This window comes from Scaptodrosophila lebanonensis, unplaced genomic scaffold (assembly GCF_003285725.1).
Source record: "Scaptodrosophila lebanonensis strain 11010-0011.00,11010-0021.00 unplaced genomic scaffold, SlebRS2 tig00000080-arrow-pilon, whole genome shotgun sequence".
Classification (NCBI taxonomy): Eukaryota; Metazoa; Arthropoda; class Insecta; order Diptera; family Drosophilidae; genus Scaptodrosophila; species Scaptodrosophila lebanonensis.
Window position 1 is genome coordinate 5,302,155 of NW_022060561.1, and position 13,828 is coordinate 5,315,982.

General features: G+C 35.2%; 1 protein-coding gene across 1 annotated transcript in view; it reads left to right on the forward strand.

Moving 5' to 3' along the window:
• The window catches only part of LOC115626150 (brain tumor protein), a 48,119-nt gene extending 36,233 nt beyond the window's left edge, over window positions 1-11,886 (forward strand). The window contains exons 3-4 of the mRNA XM_030521414.1: window positions 273-3,519; window positions 11,496-11,886. Coding sequence (XP_030377274.1) covers window positions 324-3,519; window positions 11,496-11,554 — 3,255 coding nt within the window. The 5' untranslated portion in view covers window positions 273-323 and the 3' untranslated portion in view covers window positions 11,555-11,886. The remainder of the gene's footprint in view (window positions 1-272; window positions 3,520-11,495) is intronic.
• The last annotated feature ends 1,942 nt before the right edge of the window (window positions 11,887-13,828 follow it).

Consider the following 13,828-nt stretch of genomic DNA (forward strand, 5'->3'; position numbering starts at 1 on the left):
CTGTTAGCCACTTCTTGTTTGCCTCCCCGTCCTGCTGCTTTCCATATGAGGCTACCTTTTTCGAAAGCAAAAACTAGCGATGTAAAGGAATGGCGCTTCCTGTATTCATTTAGTTGCAATTCTCATTTTATAGCATTAGGAAATATTACGTGATTAAATGGGCGAAACGTTCGAACCAAGATTGTTTAAATGATTTACATAAAATGTATGTTTAATAAAACATTTTTTTTCATATCCCGCCATTAAAGCTATTATTTATCTTACTTTTTCAGCTGTCCAGTGACAATTCAACGACTTACGACTAATCACAACAGGTCAGAACGATGGCGTCCTCGCCGACACCATCACTGGACTCGATGCGCGGCGCCAATTCCATAGAATCGTACGAGCATGGCGGCTATCTCTCTGACTCGCCCCTAACATTGAGCGGCTCTTCTCCACCGGCCAGCGATTCGGCCATATGCAGTGACGAATATACGGGAGGGAGTAGCGCCAAGACCTCCAATGTGACGGTTATCAATGCACATTTGTCCATTTCGGCATCGGTGTCATCCTCCTCATCGGCCAGCTCATCGTCCTGCTCCTCCAGTTCATCATCATCGAGTGCATCCTCAACCTCATCAACCAGCGGCCTCAGTGGCTGCGGCAGCACCAGCAGCAGCGTCATCAGCACCAACAACACCACCGTGGTGGGACCCGGCGTCATTGGCAGCAATCTGCAAGGCAACAGCAATAATGTCAACAATAACAGCAATGCGGGCAACAATGTGAGTAGCCTGGTCGTGGGTGCGGGCAAAGGCAGCAACAACAACAGCAACAGCAGCACAATCGGCAGCTCAAACAACAGCAATGGCAGCAACAACAACGCCATCGTTGCACGCTGCACCGCCTGCAAGAGTAAGTGCAGCGATGCGGTCGCCAAATGCTTCGACTGCCTGAGCTTTCTGTGCGCCAACTGTGTGACTGCCCACGAATTTATGCACTGCTTCAACGGCCACAACGTGTGTCGGATCAAGGGTGGCTTCGATGCCAGCACGCCGCCCAACAGCAGCTGCTCGCCCAACAATGCCACAGTCAACGGCAACAGCAATCAGCACAATAATCCAGCCTCTAGCGACTTCAAATATGCCAGTTCGCTGACCATGATGCTGCAGCAACAACAACAGCAGGCACAGCATGAACAGCAGCAGCAACAACAGATGCCGATGTCGCAGCTCTCGAAGATCGTGCTTGCCGCAGCCGCCGCGTCCAATCCCCAGGAGCAGCAGCAACAACAACATGACTCGCTTTATGTGTCGATGCATCCGCAACTGCAGCAAAACACAGCTGTAGGAGGAGGATCGCAGGTTACAGCAAATGGTACATCCTCGGCATCGGCGGTGGCTGCTTCCGGGGGTGGTGTTCAACGTCAGCTCTTCTGTCCACGCCACAAGCACGAGCTCTTGAAATTCAGCTGCCGCACCTGCTGCACCCTGGTCTGCAAGGAGTGCATCGTGCAGGAGCATTCCACAGGTCACGAGCTGGAGAATGTGCAGTCGCCACCACCAATGACAAGCGCACCCATAGCCACCGGGAACGAGATGGCGCTGCAAACACTGCTCGCCGATATGCGCGGCAAGATCGGAGAGATTGTGGCCATTGCTGGCAACTCGGAGCAGAGCGTTAATAAGATCAAGCAGCAGTACCAAAAGGCCCACAATGAGCTCAATGAGACGCATCAGTTCTTTGCGTCGATGCTCGACGAACGTAAGTGTGAGCTGCTCAAGGAGCTCGAAGCGCTCTACACGGCCAAGGTGAGCAGCAATGCGGCCTGGCTGCAGCGCTCCAAGGAGCTTATTGACAAGGGTCTGGCCATGTGCGAGGCTGTTGAGCGTGCGCCGATACCGCAATCCCCCCTACTCGGCGAAGCATTGCTGCTCCGCAAAACGCTGGAACAGCAACTGCACACCGCTGTGCAGGACATGCAGCTGCCCTTCGAAATGGAGTTCATGTCCAACTATCAGTCCATACAGGCCGGTGTTCGCAACACTTTCGGCTATGTGCGTGCCAGCAGTGCGGACGGAGGTCTCAATGTCGGTCATGTTGGCAGCAAGCAACCACCCATTGCCCGTCCTACACAGAGCGCCAGCAACAGCAGCGCCAGCAGTGTGGGCAGCCATCATCAGCTGCACCAGCATCAGCAGCAACAAGCCTTAGGGGCTTCACATCATCAGCCGTTGCACGGACTGGGCGGCTTGGGGTTGAGTGCCACCAGCTTGTTGGACAACAGCAACGCCTATGTGAATGGAGGTGGTAACGGCTCCTCCCTGATGCTGGGCGGCCGGGAGCCACACTTTAGTGAGCTGTTGCCCAAGCAGCGCTATAATGGCGCCAACAGCGCGCTCTCCCATTACAATTCGTACGAGAAATGGAGCAATGGAGGCAGCGACAATCTCTTTCCCTCATCCACCAGCGCTGGAGGAGCGGCGGGCAGCGGCAGCAACGATGTTGTCAATGCCTTCGCCACACAATTGTCCACTCTATCGGCTGCCTCTTCGGCAGCTGCGGCCGCCGCTGCCGCCGCCAGTGCTAGCAATGGCAATAACGGTGTCGTTAACATCAACAATTGCCAAACCGTCAGCTCTGAATCGTTGCTAGACTTGACCAACAAGCTGCTCTCGGCCTCCATCTATCCGCCCAAGTCGCAGATCAAGCGACAGAAAATGATTTATCACTGCAAGTTCGGGGAGTTTGGCGTCATGGAGGGCCAATTCACGGAGCCCAGTGGTGTGGCCGTCAATGCCCAGAACGATATCATAGTGGCGGACACGAATAATCATCGCATACAGATCTTCGACAAGGAGGGACGTTTCAAGTTTCAGTTCGGAGAGTGCGGCAAACGAGACTCTCAACTGCTCTATCCGAATCGTGTGGCTGTCGTACGCAACTCTGGCGATATTATTGTGACCGAACGCTCGCCGACGCACCAGATACAGATCTACAATCAATACGGACAGTTTGTGCGCAAATTCGGAGCCACCATACTGCAGCATCCGAGGGGCGTGACGGTGGACAACAAGGGACGCATCATTGTGGTGGAGTGCAAGGTGATGCGTGTGATTATCTTCGATCAGAACGGGAATGTGCTGCACAAGTTCGGATGCTCGAAGCATCTGGAGTTCCCCAATGGTGTGGTCGTCAACGACAAACAGGAGATCTTCATTAGCGACAATCGGGCGCACTGCGTCAAGGTCTTCAACTATGAGGGACAGTATTTACGACAAATTGGCGGCGAGGGCATTACCAATTATCCGATCGGTGTCGGCATCAATTCGAATGGCGAGATCCTGATTGCGGACAACCACAATAACTTCAACTTGACCATATTCACACAGGACGGACAGCTGATATCGGCGCTCGAGTCAAAGGTTAAGCATGCTCAGTGCTTCGATGTGGCTCTCATGGACGATGGCAGCGTAGTGCTGGCCAGCAAGGATTATCGACTCTATATCTATCGCTATGTGCAGCTGGCGCCTGTGGGTATGTAAGCAGAACAACCAGATGATCATCATAATGATGATGATATTGATTGATAATGATGATGATGATGAAGATGAAGAGCAGGACGCATTTAAAAAAGACTTGGAATATAAAACAACCAACTTCTCCGCTTACCCCCTATTCCCAACAACAAACACCCTAACCCCACCCACCCAAAACCCACATCTCTGACTCTAGACTGTATTACTCTCGCTCTAAGCTCTATAGTTATATAAAAATGATAACAGCAACAACAAAAAGCAGACAAAAACTATTTAGTCTCAACCATAATTGCTCTCTAGCGTTCTCTGACTCTCACACTGTAATGATAACTGTATGTCTCTCTCTCTCTGTCTCATTTAGCTTAGACACAAACCACTTTAGAGTTGTGGCGCGCGCTCTGTACGCACACACTGTTGCATTAATTATTTGATTACTTTTTAAATTATTGTTGAATTTTGGTTTTATTTTTATATACACACCACTGTTAAGCTTAGTTTATTATTTGTGTAATTTGTACCTACATACCTATATTATTATTATCTCTTAATTTTTTTTGTTTTTCTTTCTAACTCGAATGGCGTGCACGCAGTGTCATTTGTCATGTGTTCGTTCCTGCGTCATGTGCTTGTGTTCGTGCGTGCGCGCCTTCAAATGGCATCCTAAAAAATACCAGAGAAATCCCTCCACTTTTTATGTTCGTTACAAAACAAAAAAAAAATACATATATAATTTAACAACAAAACAAAAACAACAAAAAACAAAAAAGTTTAAATTTAATAAATAATCAAACGAGGAAAATGAATTACTTTTAATTATATATGAAATGCTTGTGTTTCCAATTTTTTATATGTACACATATAAGTAATTAATTAATTTGTATTGATTGTAATTATTAAGTAATGCGCAAATTGTTTGTTATTACATATATTATTTTTGAATTGCATACAAATTTTATATATATATATAACTGTTTTTTATGTTTATAAATTATTTTTGATTACTGATTATTTATATACATACATATATTATGCATATTTTGATTATTATACGAATTGTTTGCTACTTTTTATATGACACCAACAACAACAACAAAAACAAGAGAAATGAAAAACAACAACAAGCAGAACCAATCAACCAATTTTTTTATACTCGCCTAGTTTTTATGTTTTATTAAATGAGGAGCATAAATAATAACTAATATTAACAATAATAATGCATACAGACACATTGCCGCATCCTTTTAATAATTTTTATTTATTTCACAAACAACACTAGGAATGTTGAAATTTTTGTTCTTGTCTTGTCTTAATTGTTGAAACTTTATTTGATTTATGTTTAAACAAAAAATTTGTCTTATTTAAGCAACTCTCTACAGACTTTATGCAAAGTATTGCAAAAACAAATTGTTGTTAAATTTAGCGACGCAAAAATATAAATTATTTGTTGGTAGTATTTGTAGTTTTTTTTGTATGCATAAAGAACACTGAATTTAATTACGTTAATTTTGAATTTAAATAAATAAATGGAAAAAAATCAAACAAACAAATATGCAGTCGGTGGCAATTAAAAAAAAGAATGTGCAGCAGAGAAATAAATTTAAATGAAATGCAAATTCAAATAAACTTAAATTAAACGTAACTAAAAGTTGGCAATCAGCGCAGAAGACTTAACAAATTTACTATTAATAATTATTATTACAAATACGCATAATTATAACTTTAAATATATACATACATACATGCATTAAACTTAACGAGCAACAACAAAAAAATCTCAATTTAAAATAAATCGAAAACAGCATTAAATTATTCATAAACCCTTGTGCTTGCGCTTAATTGAAAAGAGAAGCAGCAGAGAAATGCTTAATTACAAAAAAAAAAATTATTAAAAACAAAAAAATATTATAAAAAAGTTACATTTTCGAAAAGCAATGCCAAAATTTAAATGACTTTTGTTGAAGCGAAAACTGTTTTGTCTGGCTTTTTGTTAAATCAAATAATTTTAAATAATTGCATATAGACTTGAAACTAGCGAATAGTTTTAAACTTTGAAAATAAAACATAAAATTAAATGAATAGCCTGTGCCAGTCATAGTATTTTCTGCCCCCCCAAAAAGCTGTGCCAAAATCATATTTGCTGCGCAGCTATTTCGATCTACAAGTATATCGATCTTTTTAGTAGTAAGCGAACCATTTAAACGCAGCAAACTATATTGGCGCAGGAAGAATTCACTTAAATGTCTGTATTTTGAGTGTTTAAAAGCATATATAAATGTGTAAATCGCTAAACTATGGCTTATAGATATGTTAATTTTAAGCACAAGTGTTGTAAGTGTTTGCAAACAAATATACATTTACCAACACAAAAAAATACACACGAAAACACACACAAGAAACCAAGCAAGTGTAAGAACTTTTGAGACTACAAACGCAACAGTAACAGGAACAGCATTTAAAAAATGTTTTTATTATTTTATTTAACAACTTATTGTGTAATTTTAATTGTATTACTTTGTTCTTCTATGCAGGCTGCTATTAGACTTTCGTTCTGCAACACTGCTTATTTAATTTGTAATTTGTACTTTTTTCGTTCGTTCGTTCGTTTTGTTTTGCTTAAGTGAGATTATTAAATGTTAAGCATGCATTGCAAGCGTCTAATTTTTGATTTTGAATGCATCATAATTGTGCTTGTTGTAGACTACGATTAATGTTGATAGCTGATCGATCGATCGATCGATCTCTGATGATCGATAACTGACGATGTTAGCTGTAACGGTTAAACAAAGTATTGTAAATTTCTTGTGAGAAACTTTTTACTTGACACCAAAACTGAAAAACAACTGTTGAAATTTTTTTTATATAAATTGTTAAAACCACACACAAAATACACACATACACATAACAAACGAGAAACTGCTAATTGATGGTATTTATTATGGCCTAAAAAGGAGATATATATACATACATATATATCCATACATATATGTACTATTTAATTGTATTTATTATTAGCATTTTAACTTTGCACAAAAAAGAAGTGGAAACAAAAACAAACAGAGGATTTATAACAAATACCAGACAATTTCGACTTGTGCTTATTTGTTTTTTATGTTTACGATTACAACCTATTATTATTATCATTATTATTAAATTTTTAAATGTTACACAAAAAAAGGGACACAAATAACAATAATAATAAATGAAAACGAACACGAAAACGTAGCAGCAGCATTCACACATTTTTTAAACTCACATTTTAATTCATAGAAATTGTTGTAAAAACGTTCAACACACAAACACACACACCGCCACAAAGTTACAAGTAATTAAAGTTTTTATATATTTTGATAAAACAGAAAAAACCCCGTTTTGTGTTTATTATTATTTGCGCAATCAAATCCTCAAGCTGAACCATCAAATACCAAAACTCTTTGATGAATACAAACAAATTCATTTAAATTCTAAACAATTCTGAACATTCTGTCATAAAATCTGGAATTGAAAGGAATATCAAATTTTATGCAAATTATACTAGGATGGGGAATAAGTACAAATGTGCAGTAAAGCGTTTATGATCCATGGCAGGTACTATAAATTGAAAAGCTTCTGAGATAATTTCAAAGAGTTTTCTAATAAGGCCCTTCAACCAAATTATAAATCTATAGAATTCATTTATCTTAAGAATTATAATCAGCCGTTGGGTTTGTTTTGTCAGATAGGCGTTCATAAAATACTTTTTGAAACAATCTATATGAAAAATGTTGAAAATTAACAATAACTGGCCAGTTATGTTAGGCACTACGATTTCTACTATTTGGAGCTTCGTCCATATGTACTTCATTAAGTAATCGATAGTATATAACATCAGGATATAGTTCTTCATTTCCATCGGTTCGATCTAGCATTCTTGTTGGTTTCAGCACGCAGCACAATATTTTAAAAATTGCAAACATTGCAAATATTTGTTTCGAGGCCTTCACAGACAATGATCTCAAATTTTGTTTCCCTCAAACTCTGTTCAACTATTAACTATTTCCCACAAAAACAATTCCAATAGTCTTTAAATATCAGTTTTCATATCTTTTTGCGCAATCTTCCTCATTTTAACACTTATAGTATTTTGTTCTTTACTTTTTTACTACCAACTGAAAAGTAACCAAGCAAAATAATATAATAATACTAATTTACTTCTGTATTTTATTGTAGTAGTAAATAATAAAAAACAGAATATTACACACAAACACATACATCTCTATATATATATTAAACTTAAATAGAATTATTTAAATGTATGTTGATAAACAATTTGATGAATTGAGAATCTAATAGACTGTGCAAAATGAATATGTAACAATTTTTTAAATATGTATATATATTTATATATACTATATATTTAAAGAACGAAACAAAATGGGAAACGCATATTTATGTGTAAGCTAAATTCTAATTGTAAAACTGCGTTATCTAAATTACACATAAACATACATATATATATATATATATATACATACATGCATATACTTAGTAGGTTTACATATGTATTTTTCATACTATGAAACAAAGCAACAAATTACAATACATTTAAAACAAACAAACAAAACAACAAGAACGAAGCAAGATTGTAACCTTTTATACCGCCAATTAACTGTGCTCTCACTTTATATACAAAAGCAACAACAACAACACACACAAGCAACTGTTTTAGAGCTGTAAGCGTTACACTCTCAGTGAAAACTCTTCTAATTCATTTTACGTTACATTTTTGTAACGCTTTCAGCTCTACAGCTACGCCGCAGATCTGTAAAGTTAAATTAACAGTGCAGCTATAGGTTCTGTTACTGTTAACGATATAACGCTTTCAGCTCTACAGCTCCAATAAGGCGACAATGCAGTTAAGCCTAACTAACAGCGCTACATATATGTTAATATGTAGTGTGCATTCGTTCTGCTACTGTTAAGGATAATACGTTTTCAGCTCTACAGCTGCAGCTAAGCGTTAGTGCTGTAAAACAAACTAACCGTGCTACTTATACATACATATGTATGCAAGTAGTAGCGTGCATTCCTGGTGTTACAGTTAACAGTCATACTTAAAACACTTAACAGTAGCAGCGTTGCAAAACAGAAACTTGTAAAGCATTGCATTTGCTTATACTCTACAGTCCTGCTGCGTTTGTGTGTGTGAATTTTATGACATATACATACATACTTATATACACATATTTACTATATATACATAAATATGTAGTTGGAATGCCGCCATTTGTGATTAGTTTTGGGCGCAGCAAAAAATAAAAACATAAAATTACATTTTGAAAGCGCAATCTAAATGCAAAAGTCGTTTCATAAAACAAAAAAAAAATCAAGCAAGAACACCACCAGAAATCGAAATCATAAAATTATAAACCATACATACATATATACATACATACATACGTGTAAGGGAACTGTTGTTGGCATCGCATGCTAAAAAAAAATAAATAAAAAGAAGACACTTTTTTGATTGTTAGGCCTATAAATGTTACTAATTACTAAAGTAAATAAAAAACACACTCTTTGGCAACAGCATCTGTTGTTGTTGCTTGCATTCTGTCGGCACAAGTTGAACAAAAATCGCGAATGAAAAAAGTGCACACTCGCCAGCTGATAGTGCAGAAATCATTTTAATTGTAGTTTATATTTTTGATAAATGGTTATTAAGATAAACGAAATCAAAGCAAAAGCAAATTTAATTGTGTGGTCAAAAAAAGTCAAAGGGGACGGTGCATTGTTGAGCGTATTTGTATGGCATATAAATTTTGTATAAGAAGACGAAATGAATGAAAATAAAAATTTGAAAAGCAGCAGCGAAATGAAGAAATGAAATTCAAACTGGCTTCGTAGAAGTGTTTTTAAGTATTACTAGGCTACATAACTATATATATATACATATATATATATATGTATATACATACATCTATATATACATCATTATATATAGATAGAGGCATACACGAACATTTAACATCCTACGCATTATGTAAACCCTAACAATTTTCCCATATCCGTCAGCAAAATCATGAGCAAAATTACAATAATAATTCATATACATATACACATACATATATATAAATAAATACATATTTATATAGACAGTGTTAAATTTGATGTTAGAGACAAGAAAAATGAAAAACAAAAGCAAAACAAAAAACTTCAATATACATATAAATATATGCTATATTTTTAAAACTTACTATTAATTATGTGCATGCTTGGGTAGTGTACGAGCTCATGTGTCTGTTTGTATGTATTGAATGTTTTAAAGAGTAGCATTAACTAAAACTATCTAAAAACTACATACATTATAATAATATTTATAATAATATTTAATGAGTAAGCATTGTTGTTGTCGCCAATTTTTTGTCCTAATGTATAAGCAGCGAAGAATTCAAACACAACCCGCATTCTAAAAGACTCTAAAAATGCTATAAAAAAAAAAAAAATGAAAAAATATTTATTTTCTGCTACTTGACTTGACTTTAATATTGACTTGCGCTATGTGCACAGCGTAGCGTTGCAGACTTACGACAAAACAATAGGAACTCTGCGTAATTACAGATAGTGTTGTCGTATGTCCTAATGCGTGCAGTTTGTAACATGCGACAAGTCAATGTGGACAACCTTCGAGCTGTCCGAATCTTTTCATGAACACAATTATTGCTATTTTTCTGATATTTTCATCAAACAACATAATACATACATACATATATGGCATATTAACAACTTATTGATAAAAAAAAAACAATTAACTATGACTGATTTTTTACACAAAAACATTTACACATATAAATAAATAAACAAATAAATAAATATATATATATACAAATGTTACTACTATATGGTAATATATACAAAGTAGGCTTACTTCTAAATGTAATTTATATATGTATATGTGTGTAAAAAATTAGTTGTGAGCTAAACATTTAGTTTTTTGTATAATTTGTAACTCAACAACAAAATCTTAGACTGCTTCGAAAACGTAAACGTGAAACTCAACAAAACCAAATTGAAATCACAATTTTAAAACTATACTTAAATGTTATACAAAAACAAAAAACAAACATTTGCGTTTTTGTTTCGTATCTTTTTGTAAAAATGCTGGAGAAACGCGACTCGTTTAGGGAATTTTGCAATGTTTTCCATAAAGCCTCATCTATAATGTTTTTGATTTTAGGCCCTGCACTTGTTTAAATGAGAAACTGACTAACTGCCTGCACTTTTAAGCTTTCAAAACTTTATCGTTGATTTGCGCGCAAAATAGAATAATAACAACAACAAAACAAGAACCAAACTTCAAAATATTTTCTAGCTGCTTTGTATTTTTAAGAAATATAAAATGAAAAAAATTATAAAAAAAACAACAAAAAAAGAAAATTTATAATAATTAATTGTAATTGTATTACATTACAGAAACTAGCAGCAAAAAAAAATAAGTATTTATACGCATATAACTGTTTGTTGTTAGCCGCTTATACTTCCTATTGAAGACTACCAATACATTCATATCCGAGCATTTGTAGTTTGTATTTTAAACTATTTACACGCATATTTAAGTACTTGAGTGGCAAAAGTTGAAACTATCACAAAGTATAGGCATATAATGACAATTATTTAAACTCAAGTTTCCAACATTTTCTATGTAGTGCAGCTTACAAAAACAAAAAACAAAATAAGTAAATGAAAATGAAACTTATTAAAACAATAATTTGTATTTCTTATGTAAATCGTATTTTAATTTACAGCCTATTATTATTATTTCTTGCATTGATATGTGTGCTTATGTATTTTAGCTACGTCTATTATATTATTATATTTCTTTGTATAATTTAGTTGTTGTTTCCCATTAAAGTTGTAAGCCTTGTTTTTCAAAACTTTAAAACCACATTGTGTTTTATTTATTTACCCTGTTTATTTGCACATTCTCTTTATTTGCAGTGTCACGTAAATTGCACAACCACTTGGCAGAAACTATGCAGACACTGAAATTATTATAAACTCTTTAAAAATTACATTACAAAGTTTTTAAAATGCGCTTGCGCATTGGATTGTGCTATGTGTCTGTGCACGCAGCTGCACATACAGCAAAACAATGTGTGCACTCTTAGACCGCAATTTCCAACACTATACATACGTGCATACAAGCGGTAAATCAGTGTGAGACGCGCTTGCGCATCGAATTGTTCTGTGTGTCTGGGCGTAACAGCAAGACATGCAGCAAGCCAACGTGCACACTGGCCATATTTAGTTGGCAACACTGCAGTGCTGCCCTCTTCAGCTGCATATTAACGGTAACTTGGCAGCATATTGAACCGCATTTTTATAATCATTCCATTAATTGTTAATTTCATACACTTTTATATTACTTTTGAAGATTTTTTATATCAAATAATCATCCATATTGTATATTTACTTTATACAATTAATTTAAATCAATTTCGGGACTCAAAAATAATGCAAATTAACACATGTTAGTGTAAATGAGTCTCTACGGTCGAACCGCACACAAACACACACACACACACTCATATATACACACACATACACAGCCAGCTAGCAATTTGCTTGGCTTTAGTTTACGTAAACCATACGAAAGGTATTTTACATCTAAATGGAATCATATATGCATAAATGTTAGCGTTCATATATAAATAACATCATACATACATTGTCTAGTCATTTTTAAATATAATTTTTAAACATATTTTTATAAGCGTATTATTAAACTAACTAACAAAAAAAAAAACGAAAACAAAAACAAGCAACAACAATTGCAAATCTAATGTTAAATGTCGTTACAATTAAGTTTATGTTTTAGCTAACGTTTTAAACATTTATATCATTGATTTACCATTAAATTTTCTGCTGCAAAATCAAGTTGAATTTTAAATAAACAAAACAAATATACAGGGTGTTTCTAATACAATACTAAACACAAAAACAAAACAAAAACTACTTAACAAGTTACAAGAAATCTTAGTTAAAAGGAGAAACTCATATTTCGCTCAAATTTTGTTTTTCTATTCAAATTGAATGAAAGTTTGTTAAAGCAAAGGCAAGGATAATGGACTGATAAGCAAGAAAAAAATAATAATACATATGTATATCAAAGCGAGGGGGCAGGGGAGGGTCAAAAATGTCCCCAAGTTTGCGCAAATGGCGCGCCCCTCGCATGTTTTTTGAGGAAAATTGTTAATAAAAATTTATGTTTATAAAAACGAATGGAAAACCAAAAACAAGATATGAAAGACACGCCCACCAATGCATACTATATGCACACTGTTTCTAATATGCATATAGAGCACTACACACTTTTAACATCGGGCCCCAGAATGGTGGTCCCACTGTTTTTATTATTGGTTATAGTTTATTGTTTTTAACTGAACAACTAACTAGAAGTTGCTACGTTTATGCGAATCCGGATACATTTCATCAATATCTGGCTAGATTTTCGGGCTTCGTATAAAACTGGTAACCACATACAAACATATATCACAGCTCTTTCTGTTGTTTCGACTTAACCGGTAGACACCCTGCATATAAAAAGAACAACAACATCCAGTAATTGAAACCCCACACACACACACTCTCTCTATAAATATTTATAAGTATATGGCAATTCTCAAGAACCAGACGCATATGAAATGCATTTATTTGAACTAACATATTTTTATTATAACTTACCAAGTAGATAACACTAAAAAGTAAATACAACAAGAATTAAATCGAATACAGCTGTAATAAATGTGAACGTTATTAACTTATTATTATATATTATTACGAATATTGTATGCGTAAATTTGCAAACTAAAAACAAACATCTAAACATAGAATTCATTATTGTAATGTGTAAGAGGAAGAGGATGATGATGAAGACGAAGACGAAGACGAAGAAGAAGGAGACAAGGCAGAACACGTATGGTAAATAATATATACAAATATTTTTATACCTTAAACAATTGAAAAACGAAAAATGAGAAATGCTGCAAATGTTTTTTGAATGAAGAAACACAACTATGAATTTGATATATTGATTAACATTATACTCAAAAAAAAACCAAAAAAAAAAAAACAACCAAAAACAACAACAGCAACAACAACAACAAGAACTTGAAGCAAAAATAACAGTCTTTTTAATGCTTAGGGGCCACAATTTTCGAAGTAATTAAAAAAACAAAAATAAAAAATTATTATTATATTAAATATTGTATTAATTAACATTTTAAAAATGTTGTGTAAAAGTAATAATTAAAACCAGCAGCAACAACAGC